The 13,371-nt window shown below is 42.8% G+C and overlaps 2 protein-coding genes and 1 long non-coding RNA gene across 3 annotated transcripts in view; 2 read left to right on the plus strand and 1 right to left on the minus strand.

Moving 5' to 3' along the window:
• The first annotated feature begins 3,848 nt into the window (after positions 1-3,848).
• On the plus strand, positions 3,849-7,749 carry LOC138974044 (LWamide neuropeptides-like). Its single transcript, XM_070346752.1, has 2 exons — positions 3,849-4,060; positions 6,584-7,749. Exons 1-2 carry the CDS (start codon positions 4,006-4,008, stop codon positions 7,399-7,401), a joined length of 873 nt encoding a protein of 290 aa, XP_070202853.1. The 5' UTR covers positions 3,849-4,005; the 3' UTR covers positions 7,402-7,749.
• A 473-nt stretch (positions 7,750-8,222) lies between these two features.
• LOC138974045 (uncharacterized) lies at positions 8,223-8,559 on the minus strand. Its single transcript, XR_011458274.1, has 2 exons — positions 8,318-8,559; positions 8,223-8,287 (listed from the first exon to the last, which is right to left on the minus strand). It is a non-coding gene; the product is annotated as an uncharacterized lncRNA (long non-coding RNA).
• A 2,476-nt stretch (positions 8,560-11,035) lies between these two features.
• Positions 11,036-13,371, plus strand: part of LOC138974050 (ependymin-1-like) — a 15,084-nt gene continuing 12,748 nt past the window's right edge. Inside the window, exon 1 of the mRNA XM_070346763.1 lies at positions 11,036-11,192. Within this exon, the coding sequence (XP_070202864.1) occupies positions 11,128-11,192 (65 nt within the window). The 5' untranslated portion in view covers positions 11,036-11,127. The remainder of the gene's footprint in view (positions 11,193-13,371) is intronic.

Genomic DNA, 13,371 nt, shown 5'->3' on the forward strand with positions numbered 1-13,371 from the left:
GAGATGTGTGTCTGCATGGAGAGAGTGGAGTCGAGAAAGACGCCAAGGCTCTTGACAGCAGGGGAGAATGGAACAGTCGCGTCATCCAGCTGGAGTTCGGTCACAGTGAGGGAAGCAATCTTCTGTCGTGTTCCAACGAGAAGGGCCTCTGTCTTCTCACTGTTCAGCTTCAACTTGTTCTCAGTCATCCAGTTCTTGATGTCAGTGAAACAACTGGAGATGGATCCCTGTGTTCCCTCCCGGCGCACGATTTTGAGCCATTTAAAAAAATCCAAAAAAATCAACAACACAAGATAACATTACATACCTTTACATTTTTGCAAAGTTTTGAATTTGCTCTTTAATGTGTCATGTTAGTGTAAAGGCACAGTATGTAAACTATTCGGCCAACTGTCTCAGATCTGCTCAGGGTTTTACATGGAAGGCAATCCCTCCGCGATGACACACACCATCTGGCTCAGTTGAATACTAGCTGACGGGCGCAGTGGTGTGGTGGTAAGACGTCGGCCTTCTAATCGGGAGGTCGTGAGTTCGAATCCCAGTCGCTGCCGCCTGGTGGGTTGAGTGGAGATTTTTCCGATCTCCCAGGTCAACTTATGTGCAGACCTGCTAGTGACTTAACCCCCTTCGTGTGTACACGCAAGCACAAGGAAAAGATCCTGTAATCCATGTCAGAGTTCGGTGGGTTATAGAAACACGAAAATACCCAGCATGCCTCCCCCGAAATCGGCGGGGTAAAAACGGCCATACACGTACAAATCCACTCGTACTAAAAACATGAGTGAACGTGGGAGTCTAAGCCCATGAGCGAAGAAGAAGAAGAAGAAGAAGAATACTAGCTGTCTGTGCAGGGTCGGGAATCCTTTATGAATAAATGTTGCACATTGACACGGTGTCTGTTAGGGCCCAGTTAGCTCTGTTGGTAGAGCACTGGTACGTTCGACTCCTGGACAGGACGGACACGGGTCAACTTTATGTGCACACCCAGAGACGGTATCCATGTCCCACCCCGTGTCACCACAGTGGGACGTAAAAGACCTCGGTCATTCCGCCAGAAGTACTGATACCACCTAAACGCGCATACACGTGAGTATCGCATCAAAAGCCGCGAGGGCGTAAAACTCGAATCATCATATAACCCATATCTAGTCCTTGAGAGGCGAAATATTTAGCCTGTAGCACATGAAGTATTTTCTATTTAATACTTGTGGGTATCTGCTGCAAAATCAATGCATGCATATCATCCCAACCCGCACGGACATCAATCAATCAATCAATCAATCAATCAATCAATATGAGGCTTATATCGTGCGTATTCCGTGGGTACAGTTCTAATCGCAGGGATTTTTTTTTAATTTTTTTTATGCAATTTATATCGCACACATATTCAAGGCGCAGGGATTTATTTATGCCGTGTGAGATGGAATTTTTTTTACACAATACATCACGCATTCACATCGGCCAGCAGATCGCAGCCATTTCGGCGCATATCCTACTTTTCACGGCCTATTATTCCACGTCACACGGGTATTTTGGTGGACATTTTTATCTATGCCTATACAATTTTGCCAGGAAAGACCCTTTTGTCAATCGTGGGATCTTTAACGTGCACACCCCAATGTAGTGTACACGAAGGGACCTCGGTTTTTCGTCTCATCCGAAAGACTAGCACTTGAACCCACCACCTAGGTTTGGACGTAAAATCTACAGTACGCATGGTATTTGGTAAGTGTACAAGTGTAGGGATTATTTTATGTTTTTGGGTAATTGTAAAAGTACAGGGATGAACATATTAATTCTATTTTGGGGTATGTGTCCAAGTGGACGGGTTGCCTTATCATTCAACGTACAAGCCTCGACACATTGTGAGACGAATGTTTGAAGAATGTGTGTGCGTGTTCCTCCGGTCAACCGGATACCATCACCAACTTTCGAAAATGCTCAAATGCCGTTGTGTCGAGGATTTAGTGCACACACTTCAAGTATGATCCTTGGTAGCTGATTTTCGCTCACATCCATCATCTTTATAGATGCCTTACGTCCAGTGTAAACCACAGCAGATCTGTCCTAGCTGTCAGGCTGTTACCCGGGTTAGGACCATCCCTCCACTTGGTCACATATCAAATATGAACATCATAGGTGCTCGCTATGCACTGTCGAAATATTTTTATATAATAGTTTCGTAAGTCACAAGTGGCTTTTAACGAAATAATTCGTCAAAAAATCAAAACGAGCGAGAAGTCAGGGTGATGATTTTTGGTATGTGACCCAGTGGAGTGATGTCTCGAGAAGGAGTGTGTCTGTAAGATATCAATGTCCAAATGTGTGTCCCAATCGTCCCATCCTCCGACGTTCCGTTTCTTGTCCCAATCTCCAGCGTTACGTTTATTGTCCCAATCTCCAGCGTTACGTTTCTTGTCGTAATCTCCAGCGTTACGTTTCTTGTCCCAATCTCCAGCGTTACGTTTCTTGTCGCAATCTCCAGCGTTACGTTTCTTGTGCCAATCTCCAGCGTTACGTTTCTTGTCGCAATCTCCAGCGTTACGTTTCTTGTTTCAATCTCCAGCGTTACGTTTCTTGTCCCAATCTCCAGCGTTATGTTTCTTGTCCCAATCTCCAGCGTTACGTTTCTTGTCCCAATCTCCAGCGTTACCGGTTTCTTGTCCCAATCTCCAGCGTTCCGTTTCTTGTCGCAATCTCCAGCGTTACGTTTCTTGTCCCAATCTCCAGCGTTACGTTTCTTGTCGCAATCTCCAGCGTTACGTTTCTTGTCCCAATCTCCAGCGTTACGTTTCTTGTCCCAATCTCCAGCGTTCCGTTTCTTGTCCCAATCTCCAGCGTTCTGTTTCTTGTCGCAATCTCCAGCGTTCCGTTTCTTGTCGCAATCTCCAGCGTTACGTTTCTTGTCGCAATCTCCAGCGTTACGTTTCTTGTCCCAATCTCCAGCGTTACGTTTCTTGTCGCAATCTCCAGCGTTCCGTTTCTTGTCGCAATCTCCAGCGTTCTGTTTCTTGTCCCAATCTCCAGCGTTCCGTTTCTTGTCGCAATCTCCAGCGTTACGTTTCTTGTTTCAATCTCCAGCGTTACGTTTCTTGTCCCAATCTCCAGCGTTCCGTTTCTTGTCCCAATCTCCAGCGTTCTGTTTCTTGTCGCAATCTCCAGCGTTCCGTTTCTTGTCGCAATCTCCAGCGTTACGTTTCTTGTCCCAATCTCCAGCGTTACGTTTCTTGTCGCAATCTCCAGCGTTCCGTTTCTTGTCGCAATCTCCAGCATTACGTTTCTTGTCCCAATCTCCAGCGTTCCGTTTCTTGTCCCAATCTCCAGCGTTCTGTTTCTTGTCGCAATCTCCAGCGTTCCGTTTCTTGTCGCAATCTCCAGCGTTACGTTTCTTGTCCCAATCTCCAGCGTTACGTTTCTTGTCGCAATCTCCAGCGTTCCGTTTCTTGTCGCAATCTCCAGCGTTACGTTTCTTGTCCCAATCTCCAGCGTGTAGTCAAACGGTGGTATGACTGGGATTGTAGAACGCGCCATACTAGGGCGACCATCGGCAGTTGAGACCCAGCCATCTAGTCTCTTTGACACGCAGCTACATCATTTTTCACGTGACTAATTGCCCTATTTCTATACGCCGCACGTACAACGCACAAGCTGACGAACGAAACGACGTGATACCATCACCTTCACCACCACTTTGCTCATAAATCCACGACACGATGGACGCTTATCGTGCGTACACACACCGACGGACGAGAAGTTTGAAATAGACAAAATGCTTATACCTTCGGTTATCAGAAAAAATGACAGCTGATACGAAAATGACTGAAATATATCATAACGTTTCATGCAGCAGTATATAAGGGGAAAAAAGAAGCGATACAAATACAGCGCACTCTTGTCGTTCGTACGCCACGAGACATCTCCCACCTCGCTGAAGCTTCTCTCGCCAAGTGACACGAACGAGTTGTGAGCCTTGAAGAGAGAGAAAAGGACCAACTTCCGTGCGGTATGGCGACTTGCCGTCTAGCGGGGTTACTGCTTCTGGCTTTTGCTGCCTCTGCAGGTAAGCTCTACTTTTAGCTTTACAACCCCGTTTATTCGTTAGTGTATAGGTTTCACTGTTTGTTTGTTTGTTTGTTTGTTTGTTTGTTTGTTTGTTTGTTTGTTTGTTTGTGTGTTGTTGTTTTTATCTTTTCTTTTTTTTTCCTTTTTACATTTAGTCAAGTTTTGACTAAATGTTTTAACATAGAGGGGGGAATCGAGACGAGGGTCGTGGTGTATGTGTGTGTGTGTGTGTGTGTGTGTGTGTGTGTGTGTATGTCAGTGTGTGTGTGTGTGTATGTGTGTGTGTGTCTGTCTGTCTGTCTGTGTGTGTGTCTGTGTGTCTGTGCGTGTGTGTGTGTGTAGAGCGATTCAGAGTAAACTACTGGACCGATCTTTATGAAATTTTACATGAGAGTTCCTGGATATGATATCCCCAGACATTGTTTTCTTTTTTTCGATAAATGTCTTTTATGACGTCATATCCGGCTTTTTGTAAAAGTTGAGGCGGCACTGTCACACCTTCATTTTTCAATCAAATTGATTGAAATTTTGGCCAAGAAATCTTCAACGAAGGCCGGACTTTTTATGTTGCATTTCAGCATGAAGGCTTAAAAATTAATTAATGACTTTGGTCATTAAAAATCTGAAAATTGTAATTAAAATTTTTTTTTTATAAAACGATCGAAAATTACTTTTATTTTATTCTTTATCATGTTCTGATTTCAAAACATATATATATGTTATATTCGGATTAAAAACAAGGTCTGAAAATTAAAAATATAAAAATTATGATTAAAATTAAATTTCCGAAATCGTTTTAAATTCCTTGTCAGTTCTTGATTCCAAAAACATATAGATATGATATGTTTGGATTAAAAAACACGCTCAGAAAGTTAAAACGAAGAGAGGTACATACAGTAAAGCGTGCTATGCAGCGCAGCGCAACCGCTACAGCGCTGAACAGGCTCGTCAGTTTCACTGCCTTTTGCACTAGCGGCGGACTACGGTCATTGTGAAAAAATGCAGTACGTTCAGTTTCATTCTGTGAGTTCGACTGAGCTTGACTAAATGTAGTAATTTCGCCTTACGCGACTTGTTTTTCTATGTGATTGTTTGCTAGTCTATGTGATTGTTTGTTTGTCTATATTTTTGTTTGTCTATGTATTTGTTTGTCTGTGTGATTGTGTGTTTGTCTATGTGTTTGTTTGTCGCGCTGTCCGCACTCAGATTGCTGGTGTTTGTGAGTGGATTGAGTTGAAATGTGATGTGTACCTGGGAGGTATAACACGGTCGTAGCAGAAATGAAAAAAAGTTCCTACCTGTAGCGAAAGAGGAGACATACATCCGACACGGTCTACCATGTTGTGTTTATGTTACAACTGACTCATCCAGGGAATGACCTTATTAACATAGAGCCTTGTTTCTGTGACTACAAACCAATTTTGGAATTCTGCTACATGGGAATCAGGGGTAACCTGACCCTGTTTAAGGTCAGCCCTTGTTTGAAATAGCTTGTTGATCGTGCTCCTTAAGCGTTCGAATTTATCAGTACTCAGGAGAAATTCAAGTGTTACGCCCTCACGGCAAAGCCATTAGATTAGATACACACGTGTTTGCGTGTTTAGGTGGTATCAGCCATCTGCACTTATGGCAGAATGACCGAGGTCTTTTACGAGTCACTGTGGTGACACGGGGGTGGAACATGGATTCCGTCTCTGAGTTTGCACATAAAGTTGATCCGTATCCGTCCCGGCCCGGATTCGAAACCGCGACTATCAGAGGATCACAATTCCAATACTCTACCACCTGAGCTACCCGGGCCCCATCAGTACTCAAAATAAATATCCGGGCTTTCTCTGTAAATCACGTGAGAAATAAAGGGAAACTGTGGCTAAAGCAAAATTGGGAAGAAGCGTAAAAATAGGTACATTTTGGGATCTCCCTACGCCTCTTGGTCTCTATTGTCTGGAGACCAGAGATTCCTGATTTTCATGTCATAACTCGTTCGTTCGTTCGTCCGTTCGTTCGTTCCTTTGTTCGACCCCCAGCCCCCCCCCCCCCCCCTCTCTCTCTGTGTAGTGTAGTCGTCATGGGTACCTCTTTCTTGTACCACCAGGTGGCACCACATCGTTACATCATAAGTAATTAAATTATATGTTCATCATAAAAGAATATTATCATAGCTCAATAATTCATTTATTCATTCATCTATTCTCTTGCCGGATTAATTCCTCCCGGGTGTCACCATGATCATTGTCGTGGTCGTCGTGGTCGTCGTCGTCGTCGTCGTCGTCGCTGTCATCATCATGATCACCGTTGTCGTCATCATTGTCATCATTTGCGTCGTCGTTGTCGTCATCATTGTTATCATCATCATCGTGGTCGTCATTTTCGCCATCATCATCATCATCATCATCATCATCATCTTCTTCTTCTTCTTCTTCTTCTTCTTCTTCTTCTTCTTCTTCTTCTTCTTCTTCTTCTTCTTCTTCTTCTTCTTCTTGCAAAACTCTGAAGGTTTATTCACATTCATTCTTTCCAGTTCAAGCGAGGAAGCCTCCAACGCCAGTTTGCTCCTCCGGGGCAGACGTACCCAAGCGAGATGCTTTGTCTTCAAGCGAAAATGACGTCACTGGGGAAAAGCGTCAGCTTCCCATGTGCTTCCCCTCCATGCTTCACTGCATTCTGTACACCGGTAACGCCACGATGTGCACGCCCAAGACTACCTCGCCTGGCGGAAACCCTTATTGGGACTCTGGAAGACGGCGTCGGCTGAGCGGCTTGCACAAGAAACGGCTCATTGGAGGGTGGGACGAATGGGACAAGAAACGTAACGCTGGAGCATGGGACGATTGGAACAAGAAACGAAACGCTGGAGCATGGGACGATTGGAACAAGAAACGTAACGCTGGAGCATGGGACGATTGGGACAAGAAACGTAACGCTGGAGCATGGGACGATTGGAACAAGAAACGTAACGCTGGAGATTGGGACAAGAAACGGAACGCTGGAGCATGGGACGATTGGAACAAGAAACGTAACGCTGGAGCATGGGACGATTGGGACAAGAAACGTAACGCTGGAGCATGGGACGATTGGGACAAGAAACGTAACGCTGGAGCATGGGACGATTGGAACAAGAAACGTAACGCTGGAGATTGGGACAAGAAACGTAACGCTGGAGATTGGGACAAGAAACGGAACGCTGGAGATTGGGACAAGAAACGTAACGCTGGAGCATGGGACGATTGGAACAAGAAACGTAACGCTGGAGATTGGGACAAAAAATGTAACGCTGGAGATTGGGACAAGAAACGGAACGCTGGAGATTGGGACAAGAAACGTAACGCTGGAGCATAGGACGATTGGAACAAGAAACGTAACGTTGGAGCATGGGACGATTGGGACAGGAAACGGAACGCTGGAGATTGGGACGATGGCCCAGATTGGGACAAGAAACGGAATGCTGGAAGAAAGGGATGATTGGAACAAGAAACGCATGCAGAAGAGTAATCAGACCAGTGCAGAATGATGACAATACCGAAAAGAGAAGCTCGATTATAGTGTAATCCCAAACGTAACTGGAAACCTGCACATCTTAATTATATACGATACCGACACCAACACGGTCTCGTCGTGACCCCCCAAAAAAGTTATTATAACTTGGTTGTTCAGACAAAGACCCTCATACACAGGTTTTTACACAACGTAATTGTGACCCTCCACCACGAAATGAGTCGCATGTCACCTTTGCATGATTTTCATATTTTTACATTTTCCTAAAGAGTTTTTTATGCTCTATCCAGTGGTGAAAACCGGTTTAGAAAAGAGCAAAAACTGTTTGAGTTATAAGCCTGTGACTAAGGTAACCCTCACACTGTTACCAGACACTCCACTGGCTTAAATTAAGCCTAGCGCAGAACCGCGCGAGGTGACATGCGACTCATTTCGTGGTGGAGGGTCACAATTATTCGTATTGTGACGTCTTCTTGGCTTTTGGCGCTCAGAAATTTCATTTTGATAAAAGTGTCAAGAAGAGATTTCTTGATTTGGTGTCGTATCTCATTAAGGGAAGACAAGGCGAGGCTAGAAGGAACAGTGGAAGCATTCATTGATAAAATGCAGCCTCCTTATTCATCGGCAGTTGCAGGTCCGTTACTTTCTTCTGAAGTTTGTTTCCATTTAGCTTTTTCTTCTGTAGTTTGTTTCCATTTAGCTTTTTCTTCTGTAGTTTGTTTCCATTTAGCTTTTTCTTCTGTAGTTTGTTTCCATTTACCTTTTTCTTCTCTTTCTTCTTGTCTTCTAGCATATATTTCTTCAGAACATCATGTGTGTGTTTTATGGCTTTGTTTTCTAGCTATGTACATGCCGACCTGATGGAGCTTTTCTGTTTAATTAAATACAACCACAGGTAGTAATATTTCTGAAAAGATAATAAAATTGGCCATAAAACAACTCTGTGAATCTGGTTTATTTGGTGTGTTACGTAAAGCGACCACAGGTTGATGGTTGTCCTTGCTCTTAAACGTGTCTGTGTGCCTGTCTATTTGTGCGCGCGCGCGTACGCACACACACACACACACACACACACACACACACACGCACACACGCACGCACGCACGCACGCACATACACACACACACCGCACACGCACACACATACACACACACACACACACACACACACGCACGCACGCGCACACACACACACACACACACACACACACACACACACGCATTCAAAAGAAACAAACACATGAACCTACTGAAACTAACAAACACACGAAAACAAACCAACGCTGTGTACATATGCTTTTATTGAACCACCAACATCCCAGTGGACAGAAGGTCAGATGTGTGTGGTGCACAGACGAACAATTAGTTATTAGTAACAAGCGCTTGTGACTTTCCCAACAAGCGACCGTAAATTCCATCAAGCTAAGTTCTTGTTATGGGCAGAATATACCTGCGCAGTTTCAGCGGCACAGACGACGCACGGCCTATTATTTATGCCGCGATAGGGATTATGACGAGTACTTGGCCTGTTTTCCTTTCATGCAACGTGTAGCGGGCTGGGATAATGTGCAGTGCGTCGTCGGTCCTGCTGAAGTTACATAATTATGTGAGCGGAGCCCCTTTATACTAATTGTTTGTCTGTGCACTTAAAAGACCGTTGGGTCGATATATTTGCGACTGTAATGTATTGTTTTGTCAATAACAAACGTTCCACAAACTAACCTTCCTTGTTTTTTCATTCTGAATTTTGGAACGTTGGCAGTCTCTTTGTTTTTGTATTTTGTCAATATTGGAAAAAGCAACGAGTGTAAATCTGGTACGATACAGCAAGTCATGTGGTATCCTATTCATCCTAAAATACTGTACTTGCGTCCATTTTACTCTACACGTCCCGCAGTGGAGGCGTCCAAATTGAAGACGCTTTTTTTATATTAATCAATCAATCAATATGAGGCTTATATCGCGCGTATTCCGTGGGTACAGTTCTAAGCGCAGGGATTTTTTTTAATTTTTTTTATGCAGTTTGTATCGCGCACATATTCAAGGCGCAGGGATTTATTTATGCCGTGTGAGATGGAATTTTTTTACACAATACATCACGCATTCACATCGGCCAGCAGATCGCAGCCATTTCGGCGCATATCCCACTTTTCACGGCCTATTATTCCAAGTCACACGGGTATTTTGGTGGACATTTTTATCTATGCCAATACAATTTTGCCAGGAAAGACCCTTTTGTCAATCGTGGGATCTTTAACGTGCACACCCTAATGTAGTGTACACGAAGGGACCTCGGTTTTTCGTCTCATCCAAAAGACTAGCACTTGAACCCACCACCTAGGTAAGGAAAGGGGGGAGAAAATTGCTAACGCCCTGACCCAGGGTAGGTCGAACTTGCAACCTCTCGCTTCCGAGCGCAAGTGCGTCAAGTTACCACTCGGCCACCCAGTCCTCGATCTCTACCAAAGCCTCGTGCAATCTTTCACGTCAAAGCAAAGAAACGTGACGTTAGAAAATGTAGCGTGACGTGTTAGTTCTAAAAACTCTTCCAGGGGAAACAATACGCGCAAAAGTGTTTCCATAATGACGTGTATATTGGTGACTTTGACATCATAGGCAGTGAAAAGGCAGGTCCCTGCCAGACTAGTTCGATACGAACTCATTTACACGTGTGGTTTGAACGATATTGTTATATATTGCTATTTCATATGTTACGTGGATTTCCATTGGTCAATTAGGCAAAACTGAGCTCAGTGCAAAAGTGATATCGACGACATTTCCGTCGATATCAGTTTTAATATCGACGACCTCTGTATTGCTTCCCCACTTCAAAAACAAAAACTCCTACATTTAAAAACAAACAAATATATATGAAAATGTAATTATCCCAGAATTTAGTTGAGCAAGTGACTAAAGACTTTTTGAAAGAAAAGACATTTTGAAATACTGAAAAGTACAAGAAAAGAGTGAACAAAAAGAAATAATAATCAGAGGGAGGGATATGGAACAGCCAAAACTGAGACAAATACTTTTATAATTTCTTTACAGTAAATACAAAATGTCCAGAGAATTAGCAATATATCTAACATTGACTGACTGAGTGATGATATCTTCTGTTATTGGTCTGTTTCGACAGTGATATCAAAATCTCGACCTCCGGTCTCGATTTTGATATCGCTGTCTCAACAGACCATAGCAGAAGATATCATCACACAGTCCGTCAATATTGGGTACTCATGAGTGGTCTCTCTCACGTATGTAGGACAAATTCCGTTTCATTCCGTGAGTTCCGCAGATTGACTAAATGTACGCGACTTGTTTAATTTTCAGTCGAAGATATAGAAAGTGGGCAGAGTACGGATCTCGAGCTACGATAATATATCAGTGACTGATCTCTATCGCCTTTAAACAAACAAAAAAATGTCAAATACATTGATTGCTGAAGTCATTCTATTTGTTCTCATTCACGAAACAATGTCAAGATCAAGTTTCGTGTCAAGATCAAGTTTCGTGGGCTCGGCCAGCCTCGCAGCTCAGTCTATATAATCTCGGTTTCCCGACCTCTCGTTCTATGCCATTCTCTCCTTCTGGCCAAGTTCAAGTCAACGCGAGACGTCTTTACATCAACAACTTTGGGTAAGTACAATTTTTACCGCGATCATGATTTGATTTTTCAAATGTTTGTTATTTGATGAGTGGTTAGAACTCAAGGCATTTAAGCACATACAACATGAGACAAATACAGGACCATTATATTTGACAATTTGTGTTGTGTGGTTTTTAAAGGCAGAGTAAGCCTCCCGTAAACCATCACAGATACGGTCAGGCTTTTACACACAGTACAAACACCCTTTCATTTAAACACTCACCAATTGAGAACATCCTAGGTGCCCTCCGTAAAGAGCGAACAATTTTCAAAGAATTTATTTTTGCGTGGTTTATCTTACCCCTGAGCCATCGTGAACCCGTGTGATCCACTTTTCCCTTTTCACAATGCCGTCGTCATAGTTAGTCATTTGAATGCGACTCGACGTGAGCTTATCTACAATAGCACGTTTTTTATGCACGAAACAACGGCTGTGGTTCACAAGAACTCTAGCGATGGATTTTGACTGTTGAGAGCAACGGCGATTTGCACTGATAAACCGCCGTCGTCTGCTACGACCCTTGCGTGACCCTGCTTCCGGGCTTTTCTTTTTTTAAACTTTCACAACTTCGAATTGTTCTGATCTTGTCTTGATGAAAAACGAATTCTTTTATGATTAAAGAATGTTTGTGTAACAAGCTGTCAATTTATTATTTAGATTTTAAAAGTTAGGTCTAGCGCAAAAACGAGGCGCCGTTGTTGTTAACGGAACAAGTCTACGAAAATAAATTCTTGGAAAATGTCTCACGCTCGACAGAAAGCAGCCAGGATGTTCCCGTTCGGTGAGCGTTCAAATGGAAGTATGCTTGTACTGTATTTAGACGCTCGGGGAGCTCTGTGATGGTTTACGGGAGGCTTACTGTGCCTTTAATCTCCACTTGTGCTTGTGATGTCAATATTGAAGGATTTTTCAATCGTTCTTTTGTCGCATAGATGGATAGATGGATAGATTTTTTTGATTTTTTTGTTATATACATAAAGACAAGTTTACAAATATACATTGGCCCGTGTATACAATAAACATACATTTAACATACATTTATATGGGTAAAGGTTTGCGAACAGGTAAAGGGTGTAAGAGAGAGAGAGAAAGAGAGAGAGAGAGAAAGAGAGAGAGAGAGAGAGAGAGAGAGAGAGAGAGAGAGAGAGAGGAGAGAGAGAGAGAGGGAGAGATAGAGAGAGAGAGGGAGAGAGAGAGGGAGAGAGAGAGAGAGAGAGAGAGAGAGAGAGAGAGAGAGAGAGAGATGATGATGGTGATGGAACTTTATTTTTCAAGGATAGAGGTTTAAGGCGACGCCTTTTCTTACAACCGGTCCTTACTTCTAATACAAATGTCTAATAAATGATAAACAAGTAAAGCAACATGACAAATAAACAAAGTAAACGAACGAACCAGCAAACAATCGACAAGTAAGCAAACAAGCAAATAAACATAAACAACAAAATGACAAAGTAAGCAACATACAAATCGAAAGCGAAACATGTAACATGTTAATTGAGGTTACACATGTAAAGTGATCGACGGTAAAATTCACACGATACCAACGTTTACACTAATGCTAATAATGATATGGTGTAAATGATGATGATGAAGATGCTGATGCTGCTGCTGCTGCTGATGATGATGATGATGATGATGATGATGATGATGATGATGATGATGATGATGATGATGATGATGATGATGATGATGATGATGATGATGATGATGGAAAATCTCAACATAAATTCCACATAATACATATAATAAAGAACATATTTGTGTAATTTATAAAGCTTTGCCAATTGTTGACAGCTACTTGCACGTGTTAAGACTAGTATAGCCATCTAGGTAGACATAAAATGATTATGCAGAGCTTGTTTAAAACTCTTTAGTGAGGTTAATGATCTTATTACAGACGGAATGGTGTTCCACACCATAGCGCCAGAGAAGGCTTGACTAGTTTTAAACAAATCAATCCTGGGTATTGGTGGTAGAAAATTGATAGACCCGTACCTTTCGGTGACTCTGTGAAATAGGTCCTGAATATAGATGGGCACTTCGCCATGATATACTTTATACATCATTACAGTATTATTAAACTGTAACTGTTTAACTAGCGGCAGGTAGTTTAGATTCTTTAACTTCAAATCAGCTGATAATAGTGAACCATTTAACATGATTTTAGC

This window comes from Littorina saxatilis, linkage group LG8, assembly GCF_037325665.1.
Source record: "Littorina saxatilis isolate snail1 linkage group LG8, US_GU_Lsax_2.0, whole genome shotgun sequence".
Classification (NCBI taxonomy): domain Eukaryota; kingdom Metazoa; phylum Mollusca; class Gastropoda; order Littorinimorpha; family Littorinidae; genus Littorina; species Littorina saxatilis.

What these genes read in the sequence shown, in the direction of transcription:
- LOC138974044 (XM_070346752.1), top strand. Translation starts at nt 4,006, where the DNA reads ATGGCGACTTGCCGTCTAGCGGGGTTACTGCTTCTGGCTTTTGCTGCC. An exon ending in GGCTTTTGCTGCCTCTGCAG is followed by an intron (nt 4,061 to 6,583) that starts GTAAGCTCTACT and finishes CATTCTTTCCAG; the next exon opens with TTCAAGCGAGGAAGCCTCCA.